The sequence below is a fragment of the Scleropages formosus genome, chromosome 14 (assembly GCF_900964775.1).
Source record: "Scleropages formosus chromosome 14, fSclFor1.1, whole genome shotgun sequence".
Classification (NCBI taxonomy): domain Eukaryota; kingdom Metazoa; phylum Chordata; class Actinopteri; order Osteoglossiformes; family Osteoglossidae; genus Scleropages; species Scleropages formosus.
The window spans coordinates 20,391,724-20,417,784 of NC_041819.1; the positions used below are offsets into that span (position 1 = coordinate 20,391,724).

The window sequence follows — 26,061 nt, forward strand, 5'->3', positions numbered from 1 at the left end:
GCTCCCTATCGTCTCCATCTTTCAAAAGACCAGTGCAAAGTGGCTAATATAATATTGTAATATTCATCTCGTTGAGTCCTGCTGGAAAACCAGACTCACGGTTCAGATCTTCCTACGTCGGTAGCCCAGCTCAGAATAATTAGAAATGCAAGGGAAGAAGTACCCATGGCCTCCAGCGGTGTTCGGGCATGAGCCAGGCACCCCTCATTATCTCGGCCCACACTTTTACGTCTTCTTCTTCTTCCTCTCTAACTCTTCCTTTGTCACTTTCTATCTTATAGGACCCCCTTTCCCTCCATGATGGAGGAGCCGCACTGAGGGCCTGGGCTGCGCACCCGCTTCTTTAAAGACACTAAATCTGGCAAGTTCATCAGAGTGTGATCAGATGGGGTCTTGGGGGGGGGTGGGGCGGGACATGGCTGTGGGAAAGGGTGGGGGGGGGGGGGTGACAAAGGGTGAACAGGAGGAGGATGATGATGGGAGGCAACTGTTTGCAAAGGTGCCCCCCAGCCCCTCCAGCCCATGTGCTTTGAACATATAAGCGGAGGACACGCTGTGCGATGGGCACCCGCAGTCACACGCGCGCACACACGCACGCACACACACAATGGCACACCTGCCAATCCCCTTCCACCCAGTGAGCACGAGCAATGAAGCCCTGTGCCCCCAGCACAACCCCCCCCGCCCATGGCACCGCATGTCCCTTTGGTTGCCTAGGGCCCAATAGTTTCCCCATAATGGCCTGCGCACTTTCACCTCATACACACTTTTTTCTCCTTTTTCCCTTCGCACACACATTGCAGAAACACACACTGGTGGAAAAGGGGAAGGAAAAGACGGCCCTCGCCCAGGTGCACAGCACACCGCTGTTTCAGCCAGGTCACCAGTGCCACCCTACAAGCCAGGCCACCTGGCTCCCGGTTCCACGCTTCCGGCACGGGCCTCCGGCAGCCAGGCCGGGCGAGAGGAGACCTCGACGCGGGCGGAGGTGGGCTATAGGGAAAGTGCCTTTCGTCATGGTCTGCAGGACCTGGATGGCAGCAAAGAGGTTCTGGGAAATTGCCTGTGGGCCATCTTACCTCGCGCCGCCTCGCGACCTCGCTCACTCTGGTACCAGTTTAGGAGACGAGCGAATGCCGGACAGGGTGCGTGAGGGTGTGAAATGAGTGGGAAGTGCGATTCGGTCATTAAATAATTTGTAAATTCATTTACCAGTTATGAATACTAGAACAGTAGCGCACAGGAAGTCCCAGTAGGCCAGCACGGCGTCTCAGTTCAAACGAGACAAACATAACCGTAATTAACAGGCTGGTTGATGATCGTAAATGACTGCTGAAGCAAAATAACCGCTTAGCACAAAAATAACAAGTGCACAAATCCTGGCCTCTCTAATAATTACACTAAAGCTCATTTTCATCCTTCTGCCCCGTATTAATTAGGGCTTGTCAAGTTCGGGATCACCATGCTCCACAGCGGTATGAGGCAAGGTACAGCTGAGATGGGACAACAGTCCATTGCTGGGAAACCTCATACACTCCCTCTTGCCCTCTCTCTCACTTTTTTCTCTCTCTCTCTCTCACACATACGCAGTTTAGTAGCAGTTTTCGCAAAACACGTTTTTTGGAGTGTGGGAGGAAACCAGAGCACCCACACAAACACAGGGAAGACATGCAAGCTCAGCACAGACTGAACTGGAACCGTAACTTTATTCAGCGTGATGAATTGCTGCCATTATGACACAGGGCAGGGTTTAAGCGGCGCTATGCACATTTTAAAAAGCCGCACGATCGCGACAGTACAGTATTTACTTCCTCGATCGTTCGCTCCAACCACAGAGCGTGTGCGTTATAACCGCTAGAACAAAGTAACGGATAGAAGAACCAGATTAACCATTTCCCGCCAGTCCTTTCCTGTTCATTCCCAGCAAAGCAGGGATCCCATACCCCACCTTGTTCTTCAACAAGTTCAAGGTGACTGATCACTTGATGTGCATGAGTGTCTGTGTGTGTGTGTGTGTGTGTGTGTGTGTGTGTGTGTGTGTGTGTGTGTGTGTGTGTGGCTGCTTTGGTTTGCAACCCACCCACAACCCACGCAAATCAAGCCCCGCGGTGCTCCGCAGTGCCCCCTGGCTGCCGAGGCCTGTCGCGAACACGTCTGTTTGCGCCTGGATCCATTATAGGCATTTTGAAGGAAGTCTGTCAGCTAGAAAGATTTAATTAAAGGGCCCATTGTCCCATTGTGGCATCTTCTCTATTGCAGCCCACGCCGGCACGCTACACGTCTGAAATTAATTAGAGCGGGGGGCTCGGGCAGCGGAGGCGCAGACCCTCCATGGTCAATAGAGGGGAATCACCTTCGCTTGAATGGGGCAGCCCCACGTCTAAGGCGACACTTTATGCCTCCACACTTGAGGTTTGTTGTTTTCTGCACCTATTACCCCATTCAGAAAGCTCTTTCAGAAGGCGCACCCCCCCCCGGAAAAAAAACTCTTTGTGCGCCACCCATGAATCGAAATGTGTCCATGGCAGGTACCCTCATAGCAAGTTAATCTGCTGAAAGAGGCCTATACAAGCACTTTTCAGTTCTCCCTTGGCCACCGAAAGTCTCTCGTCAATCGGACACTTCTCCCCTTTGTGGCGAAAGGCCGCTCGAGCGAGCGCTGAGCGTGGCCCCCGACAATGGCAGCCGAGTGCGGCGATGTAATCAACCTCTGGGTCGGCGAATGCGAGTAATTGCTTACAAAGTGTTTGGAGGCCTGAAACAAACAGCAGCGCAAAGAGGAGGAGAGGCAGGAGGGGTGTCTTCCTCTGTTTGTCAACATGCTGGACCTAAGTGGGCTTTTTTATTTCGCACTGCGGCTCGTAGCACTGGTGCCTTACAGCTCCCGGTCTGTGGCTTCGAATCCAGCTGTGTCTTGGGGAAGTTCTCATGTTCACCTGGGTTTTCTCCAGGTGCTCTGGTTTCCTCCCACAGTCCAAAAACATGTGTTTTGGGTGAACTTGTGACTCTAAACTGCCCAGTGTGTGTGTGTGTGTGTGTGTGTGTGTGTGTGTGTGTGTGTGTGTGTGTGTGTGTGTGTGTGTGTGTGCGTTTCATTGCTCACCACTGCATATTTGCAGATATAAGTGCAAGTAGGTAGTTTAATGCATTGCGCCTAATGTTGTCAAACACCTTGGACTAAGACATCAGCGAAATTTAATAATAGCAATTACAATTATTTTATGTCATAATAATTTTCTACCAGCCCAAATGCGCCAAGGCATGGCATTCATGCAGGGCGTTTTGCTTTTTTCAAAAGAGTTACTCGTTGGATCTGCATAACCATACAGTCCAGGAAGAAAAAAAAAAACTGAGATTCCACAACAACAGAGGCTGGAACTCATATAACTCATTTTCTCATTAAAACGCAGCGTACTGTCGGATCCCATTCCAGGCTTTTCTTCCTTTTCTTCTTCAGGCCTTCAGTTTATTTCCACTTAGCATTCATATATTCTAAAAAACTGAAAGAGTGAGCAGCAGAGAAAAGTGGGTCACATTTGACATGACTAAGTCAAGCTAATGTATTGCTTTATTGCATCATTATTACACAATTCCGCTAAGCCATCTTGCAGAGCTGCAGCAAAAAAATAAGTGTGGATTTCCAATGCATTTCACTGGCCAACCAAGGATGTCCACTCGCTGCCTTTAAACAAAACCGGGAGCACAAAGGGGGCCTCATGTGTACCGGAATCAGCCGCTTTTCCACGGAAACCATAGGGGAAGCTATAAAGGCACCACCGAGTCAGAGGTCAAGTGAGTGCCCTGGCAGCAGTACATCTTGTCTAGGGGCAAGTTTACATGTATTTATTTAACAGACACTTTGCACCAAAGCACCTTCCAATGAACTCTGTATAGTGTTATCAGCCCACGCACCTTATTTACCATAGTAACTTACACTGCTAGATACACTACTTACACTGGGTCATTCATCCATACATCAGTGGAACACACTCGCTCTGTCACTCACACACTATGGGGGAACCTGAGCAGCATGTCTTTGGAATGTGGGAGGAAACCAGAGCACCCAGAGGAAACCCACGCAGACACAGGGAGAGCATGCAAACTCCACCTAGACTAAGCAGGGATCGAACCCACATCCTCTCGCACCACCTCGCTGCTGTGAGACAGTGTCACCATGTGTCACCATGTGCCACCATGCCGCCCATGCTGAAAGAGACATGAGTCTGGACAAGGGTGCGAATCCACAAGTCAGCCTGTTGTAGTTGTAGACTGTGTGTGTGAGATATATATGATCTCAAAAATATATAAGTACTGATATAGGGAAAATATCAGTACTGCACTTAATGATTACACTGTTGTTCAGGTCAGTTTTACAACATTTTACCAAAAGTCTGAAACCAGACCTACTGTTGAGACCTACTCAACATCTAAAGTCCCGGATGAGAGGGCTGTGAATGAGAAGGCCTGAGGAAGACTGAAGACAGGAGGGCTGATGCACAGACTTCCTGCAGGGGGCGTCAGTGCTCCTTCGCTTCTTGAAGACATCAGCAGGTACAGGAGATGGACTTCCGAAGCTAAGCAGAATGGAGCATGCTGGGACTTCGCTGCTTGTAGACTCTACAAAATCACGCACTGCTTGGGCTTTTTCTTTCATCTTTTTCACAAATTGACATTGTCAAATAAATCCGCACATTTGTTATTTTCTGCTTGTCACGTGCTCTTTATGTGGGGGGCATGGTGGCACAGCAAGGAGCGCTGCTGTTTCACAGCACCTGGGTGGTGCGAGCGAATTTGGGTTTGATCCCTGCGTGGGTTTCCTTCGGGTGCTCTGGTTTCCTCCCACACTCCAAAGACATGCTGCTCAGGTTCCCCACAGTGTGTGAATGACAGAGAGAGTGCTCCACTGATGTATGGATGAGTGACCCAGTGTAAGTAGTGTATCTAGCAGTGTAAGTCACCACGGTGAATAAGGTGTGTGGGCTGATAACACTACATAGAGTTCATTGGCAGTTGCTTTGGACAAAAGCGTCTGTTAAATAAATATAAATGCGGTCACTTTGGAAACATCTAAATACTCTTTCTTTGGAAAATGTGAGCAGATTACATCCCCAGAAAAACAGGATTACAGTGACACAAGTAGTTCAGTGGTTAAGAACATAGCCCCACTCTCCACTTTGATTTAGTACCTGAGAGCGTAGTACATCACCCTATATTGCTCCAATAAAAATATTCTGTACTGGTCAAACAGTCTAAATTGCTTTCGACTGAAAACATCAGTTAAGCAACGCATTCGTAATAGTAGAGAATCCAAATTATATATGGCAGTGGATTGTCAATGAGATTGACAAAATACATTTGATTTTACATGTGTGGTGTGAGGTGTGATGCCTCTAGTGGGCTTTGAGTCACTGGAAGGGTGTATGGAGTTTGCATCTTTTCCCAAATGTTTGCACCCCCTGACATGTGCAGAAGAATGCACTGGCAAACCACCACCGTTCCTCCCTTTCCTGGAAAAGCATGCAAGTGGTGGCCGAGAGCCAGATTCAACTGGCTGGCACTTCCACCACCAAATGCAATCATGTCAAAATATCGAGCGGACAGGCCAGAGCTGAAAAGGAAACAGCCACTTATAGAGATGATGGGTTATTCACAGGGAAAGAGAGGGGTTGGGGGGGGGACTTCAGCTTAGAATGCAAAACTGAAACCTTCAATTATTACAAAACATGTTTTGTAATTTTTAGCAAACGCACGGAAACAGATAATTAAACATTACTCGACTGATGTATTAGTGCAGTAATGGGACTAATTCAGCGAAGCTGACTATTAAATTGGGTCAGAAGGACTATTCACAAAAAGGCATACAGTCTGTATTTGTTTCTCGTCGGTCGATAAAACACATGACATCAGAACACCTCCAGAAGCTAAATTACAAACAAACATTCTTCAAAGGATCCCAGTGAACATTCCAGCAATTTTATTCATTTAATTAACTTCAAATGCAGACAGTTGTCTCACCGAGCATGTCATGCATGTAATTGCCAGCTGTGCCGTGCATAAATACGAAGAACTGTGGAATTACAAGAAACGGTAAGTAACGCCGAATAACAAAACAATATTCTGCGTTTAAGGTCCAGGCAAAGATGGCAAGAAGGATAACAGTAATCAAGGGCTCTGGATTTCCTGGTTCGTCCCTTTCAGTCCAGAGAGTGAAGAGTAGCATAGGTACAGACCCACTGTAAGTAGTGTATCTAGCAGTGTAAGTCACCTTGGTGAATAAGATGTGTGGCCTCATAACACTACACAGAGTTCACTGGAAGTTGCTTCGAACAAAAACGTTCACTAAATAAATAAATGTAAATGTACAGATGATAAAGCTCCTTTTTTGTCTTTTTTGTCTTTTTGCCTTTAAATTGCTGGGTGCTACTATGCAGGACTGTCAATGATTAGTTCTATATTCTTCTACTTATGCCTTCCACCCCTCCTAGGGCATAGGCCACCAAAAAGGGCTCTCCAGGCACCCTTAAGAGCTGAGATGTCATGAAGTTTCCTTTTTGGCGTTTCCGTAGCTGGCGAGGTTTCTACAGTGTGGGGTAGCTAGCCCCACGCCGAACCCTCCTCCTTTCTCAGCCGGGCTTGGAACCGTCCGCGGCGGAGTTTAGTTCTGTATTGCAAGGACTTAAATACTAGCTTAGTTTGTCATTGGTGCATCGTATGTGGCAGCCAAGCAGTACAGACACCTCTCAACTTGTGTAAATGTGACTTACAAAAATCTTTATTTACGTAAAAAAATTCCCGGCATACACACTATTTACGGATAGCGCTTTTATTTTACGCAAAACATCTGAAATACCTTAAGCGCAAGTCAGAGTAGCCAGACAAGGCAGGAAGTTGCATCTTCCCAGTTCCCGCATGTTTTGAGCCATGAATGCATCTCCTCACCGTAGTGTACTGCTTTTTTCCCATATTTTTTACCCTTTGCATTATTCACAATGCCTGGTGGTAAACGTGCACTCGAAGGAGAACGAGAAGCGTCTCGCAAGCGTACAGCAACCGATTTGATGATGAAATTGAAAATAATAAGGAAGTATGAATGTGGACAAAGATTATGGTCAACAGAACGGGAACCAGGTTTAACCGTATCGACTGTGAATACGATAGAGAAGGATGCTGCACGTTTAAAGGAGCATGTGAAAGGAACGGCTGGTATGAAAACAACATTAATAATATGACAGACATCTAATACGTCTGACAGTTACTAGAGAATTATATTGTGTAATGTTTCATACCCGTGTTTGGAACACATGGTAGGGTAGGGTAGAGTAGGGTAGGGTTAGGGTAGGGTAGGGTAGAGTAGGGTAGGGTTAGGGTAGGGTAGGGTAGGGTAGGGTAGGGTAGAGTAGGTTAGGGTTAGGGTAGGGTAGCCTTTGTTGAATGGTGGGGGAGGAGAGGGAATGTGACATACGTAACTTCTGACTTACATAAGGGGTTGAATAACGATCTGTTTGCATAAGTTGAGACGTGTCTGTATTAGAGTTGTCCTCAAATTCAGTGTCTATGTTCTCTGGCTCCATGGTGGACCTCATCCCACCTCCCTGAATGTGTTAAATCCATCGCTACATGAACAGTGGCACCAAGGAGAAGGATGTCCAGCTGCAGTCCTGCTGAGACAAAGTGTAGCGGCGGTGTTCGGAGGAGAGTCAGACCTTCCTCTCAAACTCAGTTACAAAGGGATCCTTTCGTGTCTTCTTCCTAGCCAAGTATTGCGTTCTTTGGTCCCAAAGCTATGCAAGGAGACCTCAAATGTGAGCTTCCGACCGTAGGATCCCCCAAGAGCACCGGCACTGTGCAAGACTTAAAAGCGTTATTAGATGTATTTTGACCCAGGCAAACAGGAGGCTGTGAAATTAAGTTTTGATCAAAGAGAGGATGAAAGAGAGGATGAAAATGGAAACAATTGAGGAAAACGGCCATGGGGAAAAGGGCAGACATGGATTGCTGAGACACCAAACAGGGAGGTTGAGCATGAAAATCCTCTTTGGATCCATTTTAGGAATAATTAGTTTTCAGCGAGCCAGCTTCAGATTTGTCCTATCATTCCAGGGTATTTTCAGGGTAGATAAGCATATGATTTACTTTCCTAATGGATTTCACAGGAGAACATGTGAGCTGTGACAATTTACGACCATTTATCTGTATGTTACTGTAAAATTTACACAATCCACTTTGCATGCAAAAACACTGGAGGTTAGGTCAAGGGCTCAAGTGTTTCTTGCAATACAATAAAATTGATGCTGGTCATCCCTCGCTTCTTTGTGTTGCTGTTGCAGATAGGAGTGTGTTTCTGAGCAGTACAAAAGGCCTTCCTCTGCTTCTGTCTGTAAAGACAAAGGGAAATCATAATAAGAAGATGGAACCAGAAATATGCTGAATAGCATTCTGCCTGTAATATGATATAGAATTATATAAATTCTTTCTGCAAAAAACAGGAAAGTGTTGAGCACCAGGTCATACCTTGGGTGTAGATCAAGGCTGTTCAATGTCTGTGGCCAAGGGCCACAATCGTTACTCTGAACTCAGCCGAAGGCCACGTGTGTAAAAATCGTAGTTAGTGACATATTGAGTCCTACTGCTCCAGTTGACGAAATGTAGATTCTTCTACTGTATTTTTCTATGCAGTATATGTTCAAATGTGTGACTTGACTTTTAAATAAATTTATTGAGTGTCCGTTTCTGAGAAGCTGAAGAATGTTACCCTGTAAACTATAAAGGCAGTGAAAAAGTGAATTTGTCAATAAAAATAATTGAATGGACTCTGAGTTTTTCTGCGTCATTTTGGTTCATTTTCATTACAAATGAAAATTAATTTATAACGTTATCTATTGATATTTTGTACCACACTAAATCAAGTAGGTAATAAACCAATATGTTACACATTAATAAAAATAACTAATGCATTGGACTTTGGAGTCCAGCTCAGATTCAAAATCAGTTCAGATCCAGACAGCCATTCCACAGCACACATCTGACATTCAAATGGTCCAAAATTGGCCAAATGTTGAATTTATCATAGTTTCTCTGGGAATCAGTAAAACACATTCTGTTCACTTTCTAACTATTTTTAATCAATATGAAATAGGTTTTTGGGTATTCTTTTTGTGATAAATGTTTGGAAAGCAGAAATCACCATTCTTCTTGAGTCAAATCATTGTGTGTCCAATATATCCATCCATTATCGGTAACCACTTGTCTAATGTTGGGTTACGTGTTCCAGAATCAAAAGGCATAATGCAGGGTACACTCTGGAGGGGACGCCAGCCCATCACATTGCAATCATACATGCTCATTTGCTGACACACATACTATAGGCAACCAATAGGCACCAATTAATCAAAATTGATGTGTTTCAGCTAGGGAAAAAAGCCATGTGAACATGGAAATAAAAGGCAAACTCCACACAATCTGAACTGGAACCAGACTTGAACCCATGACCCAGGAGCTGTAAGGCATCAGTGTTATTCACTGTGTTACTGAAAATGTAAAATGTAAAATATCAGGACATCTTTCTTGAGATCAGAGCTCTTCTGTTCAATAAAACACCACCTGCCTGTGAAAACTGGGAAATTCGGTGTGGCTACTATTAATTTCACAACCATCGGGAAGACGTAAAGTGAAAAATGTCAGTAGTTTGTTAAAGTGTTTCTTAAAAAAATAAAGTTTACTTTAAACTTGTAATGTTTAAATTTAATGTGTAAATGTTTAAAACTTGCATTTTAAAAAATGCATTTAACACAGTCTCTCTATGGTCTCATTCTGCTATTATGAGCACAGTTGGATCAACTTCTCTCACTTTATTAGTCAAAAGAAATTTCATGGGTAACGTCCACACCTTTCTCCAAGGGACATTATCGATAAATTTATTCCAATATTGGACCACATATGGCGCTGCAACAACATCCCCTTGGAACAAGGCCCTGATTGTGCTGTTATTTCTCTGAAAATTAGATGAAAAACAAATCTGTCGAGGAGTGCGGATCTATGCCTGGAGCGGCAGGGGTTAAAGAAGGCTGTTGGTTTTTCAACAGCACGATGACACCTGAAGTTATTGCATCAAAAGCTATGGCAAATTCCTTTGGCGTAACAAGTGTCTTGTATTTAGCCAGGAATTCATCATAGCGCATTAGACGTCCACTAGAATTCAAAAGCCGTCCCGCCAACAAGATGTGAATTTTAACCCAGTTTTCAAGCAACAAAGACTTGTTTTATACAGAACGTCCTGGTTGTTCCAGATTACAAGGATGTGGAGAGAAGTTATGTTTATAAACCCATGACAAGGCCAAGAGCACCTGTTTAGGGAAATTTCACAGTTTGATGGGAACTTTACCGACGCTGTAATTACACATTAGGAGGAATCGGAGGCCCGCCTATCTTAGACAAGACATAATGAGGGATGAGATTCCAAATAGAGTTTGGAATATTAAGCAATTTTTTTGACCCGGTTTATTAAAGGTGTTATTCAATGTTGCAAAGTCAAGAACATTCATACGCCCACATGTGTATGTTCATTATTACAGAGTTTTAATAATAATGTGTCCTGTTCTTCCAATTAAAATTGAAAAGCATCTTGTCAGTTGTTGTAGTCAGTGGATTATCCATGAGGAAAGAAATAGCAGCGTTTGTTAGTCTGGATAAGATTTAGGTCTTCTGCTTTTGTCAGTAGAGTTCTCCCTCTTAATGATAAATCTCTTTCTAACCAGGAGTTTAATTTCTTTTGCGTTTTGTCAATAACCAGACTTACATATTGGACACTTTATGTTTCCATCTTTAATTAAATACAACATATTATTTTGAGCTCTGTATTATACCTGTAAAATTCTCATTTGTTGAGGGAGTCCGGTGCTTCTTTACAAAATTCTTCAGTAAGAACAATAACCAGTGATATAATTTGGGAGGAGTCCCTGAGAAAGACTAGTGTCATCTGACAACTGACTAATGACGATTTGTTACAGGCCAGCGATGAGAAGTGGAATACAGAACGACACCGTTATACAGCATTCAAACGCCAAACATCACAAAAAAGTCAGGAGTGGGGGGGAAGAACTACTTCCGGGGCATCTGGGTTCACGGAAATCTGAGCACGTGATCAGTATAAAAGCGGTGTAGTCCTTCCGTCGTTCTCATTGAGCGCCGTCCGTTCGGAGGTGAGTGGGCCGAGTTATGGTTGCCAGAGGTGTGGTCTTTTGTATTGGGATGAATTACTTTGAAGTTTTTATTTCCGCTCCTTACGTATTTCCAAAAATGCCAATTCATATAGTTTCCCATTCTTTAGCCGTTTTTTTGTTCACTTTGGGCTGACGCCATTTTACACACAGAAGATCAGAGAATCATGATGCCATCGCGTGAACGTCCGCTTCGCTTGCCTTGCGCAGAGCAGCTATTTCCCTTAACTAAATTTAGCTCAGGCTTGCTTGAAACTGAGTTAATGTTCAAATTTTTTTATTTTCAAAACGGCGTGGCCTGAGGGTGTGTGAAGTGTTCGTTCGGTTCGCTTCAGTGGTGGTGGAACTTCTGTCCTCCATTTTCCCGTTTCGACACGCGAGATATAATATCATCATGTGCAAAATATAATCCATAACATATAAATAAGTATGAGCTCACTGCAAACTTGTAATTTAAAGTGCTTGCTAAAATAGTTAATATGTTTAGTTGTAACCGTGCTGCACTGTAACCTACCTAAAAACATGATGGGTTTCAGCATACCACCACCAGGCTGCCAGGTTTATTTTGGTCTATTGTTATGAAATTGTATTTTTGCCTAGTGACCTGCAACTGGGTATTTCTAGTGAGAGCTTAGGGTGAGGATTTTGCTGGAGTGTATAACATGCATGGTGTAGGTGGAAGTTGAAGCTGAGGGTGGCAGGTTCTAGCCCAGGACAGGAAGTGATGGGTTGTTCACTCACTGTCCCACACTTGCTTCTTCTGCTCTTGATCAATGATACTTGTTTATTTCCTGGAACTTGGATGTGACTTTTTGCCTTTTGTAGGATTCCAGGCTTTGAGCAGCAGCGATCATGGCTGAAGCAGACAGACCTGGCAAGCTCTTTATCGGCGGCCTTAATACTGAAACAAATGAGAAGGCACTTGAGCAGTATTTCGGCAAATACGGGAGAATTGTAGAAGGTAATTCAAATTATTTTTTTAAATTCTACTCAGAGCCAAGCGTGTTCACATCGCTTGCACCCACCTGAGTGTGCTGACATTGTGGGTACAGAGCAGGCATGCTTCAGTGCAAGCTGTGATGAAAATGCTTTATTTGATCAGTAATGAGCTGAAAGATCCTAAATTGTCCTCTAAGAAGTTCTGAGCTTGCTTATTTGGACAGTAATGTGAAGGTGGCAGTCTTGGAATTTTTCTTATGTGATATGTCTCGACTCTTCAAGTGCTGTTGATGAAAGACCGTGAAACGAACAAATCAAGAGGCTTTGCCTTTGTGACATTTGAAAGACCAGCTGATGCCAAGGATGCGGTGAGGGAAATGAATGGAAAGGTAAGCAGTTTGCTTCTCCACGCTGAAGCATAAGCATGAGCTCACGCTACATTTGTCACTCGTTGGGATGTCTGCATGATACAAGTTTGCAGTCCAGTAGTAATGGTTGTGGTTCAGATCTAATATGCATTTAATTCCATAGTCTCTTGATGGTAAACCAATTAAAGTGGAACAAGCAACAAAGCCTCAATTTGAAACTGGAGGGCGCCGAGGACCACTGACTCTGCGTGGCCGTGGCTCGCCTCGAGGCATGCGTGGATCCAGAGGGATGAGTGGAATGAGAGGCCCACCAGCTAGAGGTATCATGTCACATCAAAGCTCAACCAATGCATCTTCAGAGAACTCATTGTGTGTGCAATGATGAAACTCTGGCATTGATCTTTTACCTGATTTTTGCCTATTTTTGTCCTCTAAGAAGTTCTGAGCATAGCTATTCATTGATATGTTGTGAAATCTAAATGTTCGGCCAAATTGATTCAAATCATGGGGCTTAGACCCCTTTTTCAAGGACATGTCATCCAGAGGCCCACCACCTTTGAAGAGAGGTCCCCCAATTCACAATGGAGGGCCACCACCCAAGAGATCAGCACTTTCAGAACCAATGGGCCGACGTAGGTGATCGCTTCATTTTCGTGTGGGTGGGGAGGTGTGACCTTTTTTTGTAATTGTGTTTAACAGTGCAATTATTTTGCAGCTCCTATGTCTCGAGAGAGGGATCCTTATGGTCCACCTCCTCGCAGAGATGGCATGATGTCCAGGAGAGATGATTATCCATCCCCACGTGATGAGCATTATAGCTCAAAAGACAGGTGCGTAATATAGTTCCTTGCAAAAGTATTCAAGCCGCTTATAGTTACATTTTCACCAAATAAGAGGCGAATGTCTCCTGTTAGGAAACAATTTACCACTTGAATCTTTTGGAGCACTATCTGAGAACAAAATACTTTATTTTGGCTTTTGAAATAGTGTTGGTATAAAATAAATATCAAATAGTGATTGGGAGAATTTGTATGCATCTTTTGAAACCCAGAAAATTACCTCCCCCCCCCCCCCCCCCCCAAGAGGCTTCAATACAGGTGCAGCACTGTTGCTTCTGATGGTTTAAACTAGAAGTGGGTGTGTGGAGTCCCCCCCCCCCAATTTATCAAGTTGTTTCCTCTACACCCTTTCCTCAGCTACTCCAGCAGAGATTACATGAGCTCTAGAGACAGAGATTATGCCCCACCCTCCCGGGACTATCCTTACCGCGAGTATCCCCACTCAAGTTCCCGTGACGATTATGGGTCAATGTCACGGAGCTATAGGTATGTTTAATCTTCAGTTTCATATTGTGTGTATTGTCATCCTGCCACACATCAAAATGCGATTAAAGTACTATTTTATTCAGTGACCGTGACAGCTATGGCAGAAGCCGAGAGCCCAGAGGTTACATGGACCGCCCCACCACCAATTCCTATCGAGAACCCTATGATGGTTACGGTAAGATGGAGGTTATCATATAGTGTTTGGGTTTTATTCAAAGCCGGTTTCTTTCCAGTTTGCAGTTTCTCAAAACACATCCCGTACTCAGTCTGTGGACTTCCGAACAAAACCTCCTATGGCCACCTTGAACACAGTATTTTTGCAAAGCTTCTGCTAAGACTCCATGGAATATGCAGAACTCATTTTTTCTGGAATATAAGATCTTGGTCAGAAAAACCATCAAGCAGTAAAATCACAGTTGCAAATCTACCGTTTCAACAACTGGAGTTCTTAAAATGGAAGGAAATGCAGCAGCGCAAAAGTATTCAATGGCATGTTACAGGGTTGTAATCCCCCCTCCCTGCTAAATCTCCCAACAGTATGGGTGCAGTTTGATCTTGGAAATAGTTTATGCTTTAGAAACACTTTTGGAGAATGCATCCATATCAAGGCCAAATTTCTCAGGTTCATTAGACTGTCTGATTCAAAACCTTCTTAAGGGGCATGTGCTTACATTTTGTCATGGGAAGTGGGCACCCAAAATAACAAGAACCGTCCAAACAAAGAACCCAGAAACATGCAGCAGTCTGTTAGTAATGAACTTGTCAATTACCTGACCCATTGACCCTGCAGGTAACTCACGAAGTGGCCCACCTTCAAGGGGCCCTCCGCCCTCCTACGGTGGAAGTCGCTATGACGACTATGGCAGCAGTTCCAGAGATGGGTATGCCGGTCGAGACAATTACCCCAACAGTCGCAGTGATCCGTACCCCCCTAGCCGCGGCGAGCGAATGGGCAGGCAGGAACGGGGGCCAGCCCCACCAATTGAGCGAGGCTACCCTCCTCGTGATGCGTTCAGCAGCTCAAGCCGTGGAGGGCTTCGAGGTGGCGGACGCGGAGGCAGTCGGATGGATAGAGGAATTGCCCGCAGCAGATATTGACTGAACTTGAAAATGGACAGAGGTGGTTTTCTAAATGGAGTTCTTATGAATTTTCCTTTCAAGGAGATGGAAGCGGAAGGTCAACACGAGGACAAATGCTCTCGCCCTACTTCGTATCTTCAAACCATCAATGTGTTCCTTTGAAGATGCTGAGTGTTAATTGTTTTTTTTGTTTTTTTTTTTTTTTGGTTTAGTGTCCTGGCCACCTACCCCTCTAGTGTTGTAGTCATTTTAAGTGACTTTGTAACTAGTGCTGTTACACTTGCTGAAATTCCCTGGAATAACATGCCTTTTCATTTATTAATAAAGTTTTTATCAAAAGTGTGATAAGAACTGGTAGATGTTCAGAAAGAGATCATAATGTCATTTACCTGCATTTGCCTTTGAAATTTTCTCTGCTGTTCAGATCGTAAACACTGCCAGTTCCATTGGACCTTTTTAAAGAAATTAATCAGCTAAAGTTGATTCAGTCCAGTTGTGGTTTTACTGAAGAGAAAAGGCAAATGTCATATTTGCCAGATTCTTTTATTGTTGGTGTGTGGTAATGGAGCCCCAACCAAAGCCTAATCTTGGCTTCCACCGACCTAACCAAAGAACCTGACAACCAAACCAAGTGAATCTTTTCCACCGTCCGCTGATTAAAAACAAGTTACCTGTCAACAGATGGTAAGCAAAGAGAACCCTTTTTTTCTATGGGGGATATGAAATTTGACATAACCTTCTCGACGAATGTGCACGTATAAAGTATAACGTCAGTATTCAGAATCGTCTCCACTTGCAGCTTTTTTTTGTTTGAAACAAATGCAGTTCTGCAATTTATAGACTAAGACCTTGGCAATCGGTAGTGTTCTGTAAAATTCAACCTCTATGGCGATTCTCAATGGATTTACCGTTACTGTAGTACAAAAAGGTTCCTTAAGATTTTGCAAAAGTCAAACTTAAGCCAGCATGTCCAGATCTATACAAGGAGATCAAACTGGAGACACCCCAGTAGAGGACTGCAAACTGCAACATAAACTGGAAAAGGAAATTTGGATCATAGCCTGGAACAAGAAAGAACAGGAAGTTTTTATTTTATTTTAAATTATTGATCTTTACATGTATAGAAATGCTTGCTGCTTAACTGTTTTTCTGTTTTCAGGGTAAGGTGATTTTTCAGTCAGTAATGGATGAGTAACACTTCATTCCACCACCTGGACACCTACATGACAAGCCCATGATTTCCAAGGCAAGTTTTCTCCCTTAAAGTTCATAGAACCTGAGTCGGATTGCTAAATGTATAGCTCAGTGTTGCTTTGTCATCCACTAGGACTCATGAGTCACTTGAGTACATTGTGAACATAATTCAAAGGAAAACGTGGACTGTAAGTTAAACTAGCTGTATATACAGCTATGTGTACAGAATCCAATGCATGTTCTGCATGCAATGTGTCTTGGCTAGATTACAATGTATTCGAGTCTGCACTTCCTGTTCTGTTGGCCCAAGGTGTTGGAACATGTTTCCCTGCCCTCTCCAGTGTGAAAGGAGTTGCATGTGTTGGTGTCATGGTGTGTACTTGAAGGGGTCTAGAAAATGCTTGACTTATGGACTTCACATTGATTGGTTAGTTTCTGGTGGAGTGTTTGCCTCCTGATGAATTAGGACGCAGATTTAAAACTACAGTGACTCTACAGTCTGAGCCACTATTAAAGCCAATTATAACAGTTCATGAACTTTTTCCTGTGAAGTTTTACATCAGCAATGGACACATGGCTTTGACATTGTGCTAATATCACTAGGACTAGTCCCATGTTTGACCAAGTGTAGTGTTAATCTTACTTGCCTGTTTTCCATCATGTAGAAGCTGGTTAAAGTTAGAAATTTAGTTTGCACCATAAGTGGAATAGGTTTGCAATGGTTGCTTCTTTACACTTATTGTTATGGTTAATATGCCGCATGTTTACTGTTTGTGTTTAGGTCCTGCAGAAGCTGGTCAGAAGTTTGTCCTGTGAGATGAAAAAATCCTGCAGGGTTAAGGAGTCCTGTGAACAGCACTGTTTGGGAGGAAAAACAACCTTTTATTTTATTTTTTTTTTAAATCTTTTTCAATAAATCGCCTGGAGTTGGTATGCCTAATTATCTGTCTCTGGGGGGTTTTATTCTTGGTGGAATTGTGGCTATTGGAATGAAATGTACCTTAAGGGGTTTCCATCTGAAGTCATGTTATTTTACATAGATTGTGCTCTGTGTGTGTATGTGACTGCTGGAACAAGGCAACTTGTCTACAAGTAATCCTTCCACTTCCATAAATTATTCCTGCTGAATTCAACAAAGACCCATTTTGTGGAAGTGTTGTGGGCTTCTTCAGAAAATCGCTGTGCATTCCAGTGGGTAGCAGCACTACTTCAAACTGTAAAGAGATGAGCAGTGATGGCCAGGCAGGGAGGGAAGCATAAGCTGGAAAGGAAGGCGGAAGGTTCGGGGAAGAAGCGCTCAAGTCGCAGGCTGCGCTCTGTAGCGGAGGGGGAAACTGCGGAAATGCGAGGAGACGTAATGACGGAGGAATATTTCCTGATAAACATCAGCTTCCTTCGTAAGAGCGGCGCTGGACGGCGCAGAAACGCGGATGTAGGCAGTCGAGTGGCTGAGCGTGAGACGCCCGGGGTTCCAGCCTGCCGCTCAACACTCGATGTGGCGACGACACGATGAACCCGGAGGAGCAGACAGTAACGTGGCTTATCTCCTTGGGGGTGCTCAGCTCGCCCAAGAAGAACATCGCGGACCCCGAGGAGTTCCTCAAAAGCGCTCTCCGGGATGGAGTGGTGCTCTGCAGGCTCCTGGAGAGACTCCAGCCGGGCTCTGTCCATAAGGTAAGTACGGAGGGTGTGCGCGCAGTTCGTGCGCGGCGTTGCCATGATGATGATCAGCTACCGGGACCAGAAGTGTGTCACGGAGCACCAGCGCAAAGCCGAAAAGTTCCCGATGTTCCCTCGCTACTAAGGATACTAATAATATGCGTTCCAGAGGCGTGAGAACAGCGCTCGCCCGGCTCTGCCCCCCCTCCCCCTCCGCCGGTCTCACTGGGATCAGTAACCGTTAGTTACTTTGTCGCCCTTTTTTTTTATTGGTTTCGATAGACACCGGCGGCGGCACTAAACGACGTTCATTATTATTAGGATCTTTAACTTTCTTTTCTGTACGTTTTCCTCACCAATCGTGTGCGTTTACTTCCTGTTTCACACGAACTGTTTTTCCGCATTAAGTGGCCGAAGCGAAAGTGCAAATTATTCGAGTTCATATATGTCTCCACTTAGTTTCCACGCATTTATTACATATACACGTCGCGTATCGTTTGAGTAAATGTTGTTTTCCGAAAATGATCACTTCAAACTTAAGATGCTCGCGACGAAGCGGTGTTAATGCCTGTAAGTGACCGGTTAAAACAGAATCTTGTTTTGACCCGGTTTATGACGGATTACTCTTCAGCAAGTCAGGTCGCGGCACGCAGCGCGGTCGCGCGTTGCATCACTGCGCGACGTCAGACGGAGTAACCGCTGGAGCGCGTGCACGCTGCGGGAGCGGCGCGAACGCGGGCCGCGAGGCGTCCGGGTTTGGCGGGCGAGTGCGAGTCCTGCTCGCGTGGCCTGCGGAAGCTGCAGGGCACCTCAGCCGAATGGAAGCGGAGCAGTTGTTCACCCCGCGAAAGGTTTTACCAGCAGAAAAATGTGAAACGAACACAGGAAATCACTTTTTTTTGCTGAATGGGTGCTGACGATGTCAGTATCTCGTATGCAGTAAGTGACTGGGTTGTGATTTTTCGTTCGCTTTCTCAAAAGTGAACCTACTGCTAACCCCGCAGTTCAGATGAAAATATGATGTATCGCAGTTTCAGAAAAAAATGTGACCCTCTCTCCATATAATTTTTATTTTTTGTTCATTATTGGCAAAAACAGCAATTACAACAGTCAGACTGAAGTTGTTTGAATAATGAATCATGCTCTAAGGAATCAGAGGCTTTATAAATTATCAAAAAAAAAAACTATGTGGCACTCAATCTATACACTCACCGGTCATTTTATTAGGTACACCTGTTCAACTGCTCGTTAACACAAATATCTAATCAGCCAATCACATGGTAGCATTTTAATTTAGGCATGTAGACATGGTCAAGACGATCTGCTGAAGTTCAAACCGAGCAGCAGAATGGGGAAGAAAGGTGATTTAAGGGACTTTGAAGGTGGCGTGGTTGTTGGTGCCAGACGGGCTGGTCTGAGTATTTCAGAAACTGCTGATCTACTGAGATTTTCACACGCAACCATCTCTAGGGTTTACAGGGAATGGACAGAAAAAGAGAAAATATCCAGTGAGCGGCAGTTCTGTGGGCGAAAATGCCTTGTTGATGCCAGAGGTCAGAGGAGAATGGCCAGACTGGTTCGAGCTGATATAAAGGCAACAGTAATTCAAATAACCACTCGTTACAACCGAGGTATGCAGGAGAGCATCTCTGAACGCACAACACGTCAAACCTTGAAGCAGATGGGCTACAGCAGCAGAAGACCACACTGGGTGCCACTCCTGTCAGCTAAGAACAGGAAACTGAGGCTACAATTCGCACGGGCTCACCAAAATTGGACAATAGAAGATTGGAAAAACGTTGCCTGGTCTGATGAGTCTCAATTTCTGCTGCGACATTCAATGGTAGGCTCAGAATTTGGCATCAACAACATGAAAGCATGGATCCATCCTTCCTTGTATCAACTGTTCAGGCTGGTGGTGGTGGTGGTGTAATGCTGTGGGGGAGATTTTCTTGGCACACTTTGGGCCCCTTAGTACCAATTGAGCATTGTTTAAATGCCACAGCCTACCTGAGTATTGTTGCTGACCATGTCCATTCCTTTATGACCACAGTGTACCCATCTTCTGATGGCTGCTTCCAGCAGGATAACGCACAATGTCACAAAGCTCAAATCATCTCACACTGGTTTCTTGAACGTGACAATGAGTTCACTATACTCAAATGGCCTCCACAGTCACCAGATCTCAATTCAATAGAGCACTTTTGGGATGTGGTGGAATGGAGATTCCCATCATGGATGTGCAGCCGACAAATCTACAGCAACGGCGTGATGCTATCATGTCAATATGGACCAAAATCTCTGAGGAATGCTTCCAGCACCTTGTTGAATCTATGCCACAAAGAATTAAGGCAGTTCTGAAGGCAAAAGGGGGTCCAACCCGGTACTAGCAAGGTGTACCTAATAAAGTGGTCGGTGAGTGTATATTCCGGTTTGGCTGAATAATCAGGAAAAAAATTACCTAAAAGATCTGTATCTGTATGTATAACATCCCAATATAAATTATGTTTACTCAACAAATATCTCTGGGCTTGCAGAGGGTTGCAGAATATTTTGCACTAGAATACATCTTAACTTGCAATTAAAAGTGTCAAAAACAAACATTTTTTTTTTTAATATATTTTTTAAAGTTTTTTTTTTTTCATAATTGTAGGTGTTTGTAAAGAAAATGCTGTACTGGTACAACATATCTTTCAAAGTGAAGTATGTTTTTTCTACAGCAGTCAGATGATTGTCTCCTACACCAATGCTGCAGTTACTGTGGTACAGTGTACATATGACCTGTAAAAACCTCTGAAATGTTTCAGAATAACTTTGCTGTTTTAATGATGTATGGCTACAGATTCATAAGGATCTTCAGTATCCAATCGGGGAAATTAGTGACGGTTGGTTCATAATAACATTTTCTGTTATTTCTTATAGGGAAAATAGTCCACTATACATCATTTTGGTACAACTAAAAAGCTATACACGTTCGTTCAACCATTGCCATTTCGAAACTTAACAGAAATGTATGTTTAGTCACAACAGCACAGACACAGTAGTATTAATAAGAAAATGTAAATATATTCAGGTATATAAGACCACTCAAAGGCAAAGGTTCCAATATTTAACAAGAGTGGTCATACAGCTCCCTGTAAGATGATCTAAAAGAGGTAACATCGTCTTGCGCAGTTCATTCAAGTTGTCATACAGGTCAAATATTAACTATCATAGTGAAGAAGTTCACTTAGTTGCATATTCATGGCACTGTCCTATAATGTGAATCACAGTGGGACAGAGCTCTTATATTTATCTGTATGCTTTTCTCTTAAGTGACTTACACGGACTTATCAGTTCAGTTCCATTTATTTTTATAGAGTGCTCTTCTCACACACTGGCATAGAGCACTGAACGAAGGCATAAGATAGATAGTTGGCTATTAAATTACCACAGTATCTGTGAAGTTATTAAAGCTATAAGTACGCCTACTGGCCACGGGGGAAAGGAACCAAAAACTCCCAACCGAAAGACAAAAGAGAAAAAAAAAAAACCTCTGGGGGTCCAAGTGCCAGTGGCTCCCCACCCCTCCTGGGAATTCTAGATTAAATAAGACTCCTAAGTCAGTTTACAACTGATAATAGCATTGTTGCTGTATGTTAACTTGATTTCCCGCTTCACCAAGGTGTACATCTCGTTCATCATGGCGATTGGTCATCAGCTTCAGTCAGCATGGGGCGCTGGTACGTCCGGCCGGCCTCCTCAGGTCTTATCATAGGGAACCAATGCTCAACAAGAAAGAAATGGTTAGTAACTGATGTCTTAATGAGATTATAGAGTTTTCTACAGAAGGAAAAACTCAGCAAACAGGAATTACACTGGTTATTGATATGCCACGGTGAATTCATACAGTGGGGTAATTCTTACTGCAGCTATTTAGGGTAAGTATGTAGCTCAACAGCACTACGGCAGAAGGTGGGATTCAACCTTTGGAGTCAAAGTTGGCCGTTGTAGACCACTACACTACATTCTGTTGTATTTCAGTAGCTTTTGAGAAAAGATGTATTGGAGTACCTGGAACAGGTCTGCACTTAGAACATGACTGAGAGGTCTCTGAAAATATTTTTCTAAAGATATACTGGAGTCAGGTGAGTTCCATGAATGAACTTAGGATAAAGCAGAAAGAATGATCCTGTTAATTAAAGATGCAAGACTTCTAGAACTGAAGCCAAAAGAAACCTCATTAATGTTAGTATTTAAATATTCAACAAATAAAAAAAAAATATATAAGTATATATTATGTATAAATGGATAAATCAGTGTAGGCAGTCACACATTGTAAGTCGCTTTTGAAAAGTCCCAGCTAAATGAATACATTTTAAATGCAATCGGTGTGAGAGTTATTGAGAACTCAAGTTTTTTTTTTTTTTTTTTTAAGTAGGAGTTCCTTAGAAGTGAGATTTGAAATCATCGATTTCATCTCAGGGAACGACAGTGACGGTCCGAGGAGTTTTAAAGCAGCACTGGGGGACTCAAACACCACCACGTGTTCCGCGGACCTCGCGCCGCCTACACCCAAGCCCGCCACTGGGCTCGAGGCACCTGACGTCACTTCCCTTCGCCAATAAGGGTTCCTGAGGCGGTTCTGGAGCCGTCCACCTCCCCGCCGCGCTCTGCCCGCCTCCTGTGTATACAGTATGTATGAAAGGAGTAGGAGGAGCGGGAGTAGAAGTAGAATTCGAGGAGGACCCCTTTTCCTTCTCCGCCAAATCACGCGAAAGCAGGAGGCGCAACTCGGCAGTGTTTTTGGGACTGGCTGAGGCACGGCTGCGAAGTGCCAGGCAGCAGCGCCTCTCTAACTACCTGTGTGTGCTTTTGGAGAGAGCGCGAGACTGTCCGTCCGCTGTTCCTTCCACGCTCGCGCGCCCGCCCGCCGCGCTTGTTTACTTGTTGATTTGTTGCTTCGCTCAGTTACTGATGCGTTGATTGATGTGTGGCAGTGGTGCGCGGAGCCGCGGAGCGAAGCGGAGTGCGTCGCCAACATCAGGGAGTTCCTGCGAGGATGCGCGTCGCTCAAAGTGGAGGTGAGTGTGTGTGTGTGCGTGCGCGCGCGACACACGGCGCGACACGACTTCGCGCCCCCTTCACACCTCGCGCACCCTCTCGTGCGTCGCTGTGGTCGCAGCGTGTTGCTTACATTTGCTGTTTATCATCGTAACAACACTGTTGCGCTGCGCTGATTTCAACTTTTGCGCCGCAAGAAGGTGCACATTTCCTGCGGAGTCATGAATGAATCAGCCAATGAAGGTAAAAAGAATCACATCTTCACTGTGGATATTGTCGACAAAGGTATTTTAAAAGGGTATTTCTAAAGGTATTTTTTAAAAAGTATATAACATCCAAGTTGTATGCATCCGTACAGAAAAGAAAGATCTGTTAAAAGTCAAATGCCTTTTTCCTACAATCTCTAAATCTGGCTGTGACATTAGATTAGATTGCTTTTTTTTAAAAACTTTTCTTCTTATTACTTACTGATCATATTTCAGCTTTGAGAACAGTCTGCAAATTTACATCATGCCTCAATCAGGTGGTTGCAGCAGGTCACCCATCTCTCTAATATTATAAAATGCACATTTTTCAGTAAAAATTAATGAAATTCATAAAAAAATAATTAATTGTCTTTAAAAATAAAATAGTCGTTCTGTATCAACAGTTATCCAGTTTGGCTTTTTTAATTTTTATTTTGTGTTGTTTTTGAGTTTGAGCCCTACTTGGGGTGCCTTGGCTGGCGTCCCATCCTGGGTGTGTCCCCTCAACCTCGGCCTTGCGCTCTGTGTTGCCGGATTAGGCTCCGGCTCGCCGCGGCCCCGCTCGGAACAAGCGGTTGTTGACAGTGGGTGGATGGATGGATGGCTGTTATTTTTTGAGGCTTTAATATGGTGTTTAGTTTTTTTTAATTATAATTAAAAAACTTTTCTAATTGGGCAGAAATGGTGTTCGATCATGAACACCGCCAAACTGAAGTTTTCTTGTACAGGAGACACTGAGGGAGGTGTGGCCCCCTTCCCTGGTGTTGGAGGAGATGTACTGAACAGTTTCGCTGAGTCTGTGGTAGCCAGCACGACAGCGGTGGTTAGTGAGGGGATGTAACCTTTATGAACAAACAGTCTCTCTTCCAGTTCCTCAGAGATTTACTAGTGGTACTTGATAATATCAGTACCTGTTTTAACCTGGCTCTGCTTATTTTGTGTATGTGTTACACCTGCCTGACTACTCAGTGGTATTTGATTCCATCCTTCTGAACCACTGGGTGGTGTAGTGATTAGGACTGTTTCCTTGCAGTTTTAAGGTCCTGGCTTTAAAATCCTTTTCCAATGTAGTAAATTGTGTGTGTATATTACTTCATTTAGCTGATGCTTTTCTCCACAGCAACTTACAGTATTAAGCTACTTACAATTATTTACCCATTTATACAGCTGGGTAATTTTTACTAGAGTAATTTTTATGGTAAGTACCTTGCTCAAGGGTATTATAGCTGGAGGTGAGGCTTGAGGCTGTGATCATTGGGTGCAAAGGCAGCAGTTCTAACCACTACGCAAGTAACTCCCCCTTGATATAACTGATTCATACAGTAGGAATACTGTATATATTGGTAAATCATTAAGTTGATGATCTAAAATTGTAAGTCACATTGGAGAAAGGCATTAGCTTAAAATGCTTTTCAAATAATAATCAATCTTTGCTTAATTGCTGATGCTTTTTCTGATACAGCCTGATGCTTGTGTGGATTTTTGTGTGACAATTTGGGTCTTAATGTTGTGCTGGGATTTGTGGGGGCACACAGTTGCGGATGCCACCAGTAGCTGTACAAGTGTAGTTTAATATGCATCAGTAAGGACAGTATAGCATGTGATCTTTAACAGGAATCTTCTAGTCCTTTATCATTTAGTTTTGGACTAGACTTAGTCAGAGTGCACAATCCTCTAGATGATTAGTAACTTATTTTTACAGGTTAGCTTGTAACTATAGTTCCCCTTTGATAAATGCATAAAGGGTTTCCTGTTTTGAGGTCCTGTAGCTGAAATCCCTGTTTTGCTGTTTGATCTCTTACAGTACATCATAGTTGTAATCACTCCCAAAATTAATATCTGTTTCAGCTTTTTGCAGTTAGGTACATGAAACAGAAAAGTGAGGTCCTTCAAGAAATTTGTTGGAAAAAATTTTGTGTGTCAGTGTATCGGATATATTCCCTCAAAGAAACACTGGCATACTCTAGGGCGCAAACTCTGGAGTGTGTGTGGCAGACAGGATCCAGGGCTGCACTCCATCTCGCAACTAAACTGACTGCTTGTCAACCTCGATTTAAGCCTTTATTGAAATAGAAAGGCTGAGAAGGGAAAAGGGTGGTGTTTGCTTTGAATTCTGGAGCAGGTTTTGGGGTTTGTTAGTTCAGAGCATGCGTACTGGTTTTGTTGTTTCCTGAATTTGAGTTAGGGGAGTAACAGATTGCCTTGTTTTACTTTTTTAGTTGTGTTGTTAATTAAGTCCCCCCCCTTTCTAGTTTCCCTTTATAGTATTTGACCTTAAATAGTGTTTTTTTGCCTTATGGATGGGGCTTCGTTTTGTTGTTATTGGTGATGATGTTTTGTTGTTTTTGTCAATGTGGGAAGGAAGTGGCCTCTTTGCCTAGTAATTTCCCAGACTTGACACACCCTGGTACATCACTGTGTTATCATGGTGTCTGCACTTAAAAAAATGACGAGGAGCATTTGGTCTTTCAGTTAGAAATTTAAGTATTTTGGCACTGTAAATATCGCCTCTTATTTAAAGCTTCTTGGAACTGGACCAAACCCATGGAAGATTGTTGCTGATGTAGTATCTTTTAGGAATGTGCTTGACCTTCATATTTTGGGGACAGAAATGATATATTTTTATTTTATTATTACAGTTTACACTCAGCTGTTGGATGCTTTAACTTTACGGAGTATGTATAATACGTAATAATTTGTGAAAATAACAGTGTGTGAATATTTTTTTTTTTTATTTTTTATTTTTAAATTCATTACTAAAGAATCACACACATCCAGTTGTTCACCTGCAGACACTACAAAGCTCTTCCCATTTACTGGATTAGTGGAGGCTTTTCTCCAGAGCACTTCACGATGACTTACCCATTTATACAATTGGATAATTTTTACTGGAAACAATTCAGGGTAACAACTTTACTCAAGGGTACTACAGCAGGAGGTGGGATTTGACCCTGTGACTTCTGAATGCAAGGCAGCAACTGTAAACACTACA

General features: G+C 43.5%; 2 protein-coding genes and 2 non-coding genes across 8 annotated transcripts in view; all 4 read left to right on the forward strand.

Moving 5' to 3' along the window:
• Positions 1-11,136: 11,136 nt before the first annotated feature.
• Positions 11,137-17,074, forward strand: LOC108928871 (RNA binding motif protein X-linked). Of its 3 annotated transcripts, none has more exons than XM_018743061.2 (9): positions 11,137-11,198; positions 12,042-12,177; positions 12,438-12,544; positions 12,687-12,843; positions 13,039-13,155; positions 13,239-13,353; positions 13,720-13,848; positions 13,932-14,023; positions 14,639-16,170. In XM_018743061.2, the coding sequence occupies exons 2-9, from the start codon at positions 12,069-12,071 to the stop codon at positions 14,944-14,946; spliced, it is 1,134 nt and encodes a 377-aa protein (XP_018598577.1). In that variant the 5' UTR covers positions 11,137-11,198; positions 12,042-12,068; the 3' UTR covers positions 14,947-16,170. The 3 variants fall into 3 exon arrangements, 2 of the variants coding, with proteins under 2 accessions (XP_018598577.1, XP_018598575.1); XR_001965710.2 differs by lacking the exon at positions 11,137-11,198 and adding an exon at positions 16,904-17,074 and having other exon boundaries at positions 11,998-12,177; positions 16,088-16,174; XM_018743059.2 differs by lacking the exon at positions 11,137-11,198 and having other exon boundaries at positions 11,998-12,177.
• On the forward strand, positions 12,290-12,365 carry LOC114912244 (small nucleolar RNA SNORD61). Its single transcript, XR_003798172.1, has one exon. It is a non-coding gene; the product is annotated as a small nucleolar RNA SNORD61 (small nucleolar RNA).
• LOC114912245 (small nucleolar RNA SNORD61) lies at positions 12,899-12,972 on the forward strand. The gene has a single exon (XR_003798173.1). It is a non-coding gene; the product is annotated as a small nucleolar RNA SNORD61 (small nucleolar RNA).
• Positions 17,075-17,395: 321 nt separating the features above from the next.
• arhgef6 (Rac/Cdc42 guanine nucleotide exchange factor (GEF) 6) overlaps positions 17,396-26,061 on the forward strand; it is a 33,884-nt gene continuing 25,218 nt past the window's right edge. For 2 of the 3 annotated variants that reach the window (XM_018743237.2, XM_018743238.2), the window contains exons 1-2: positions 17,396-17,796; positions 22,761-22,844. In XM_018743237.2, the coding sequence (XP_018598753.2) occupies positions 17,632-17,796; positions 22,761-22,844 (249 nt within the window). In that variant the 5' untranslated portion in view covers positions 17,396-17,631. Of the gene's footprint in view, positions 17,797-22,760; positions 22,845-23,005; positions 23,068-26,061 lie in introns of those variants that run through there. The other variant, XM_018743239.2, reaches the window with a different exon arrangement.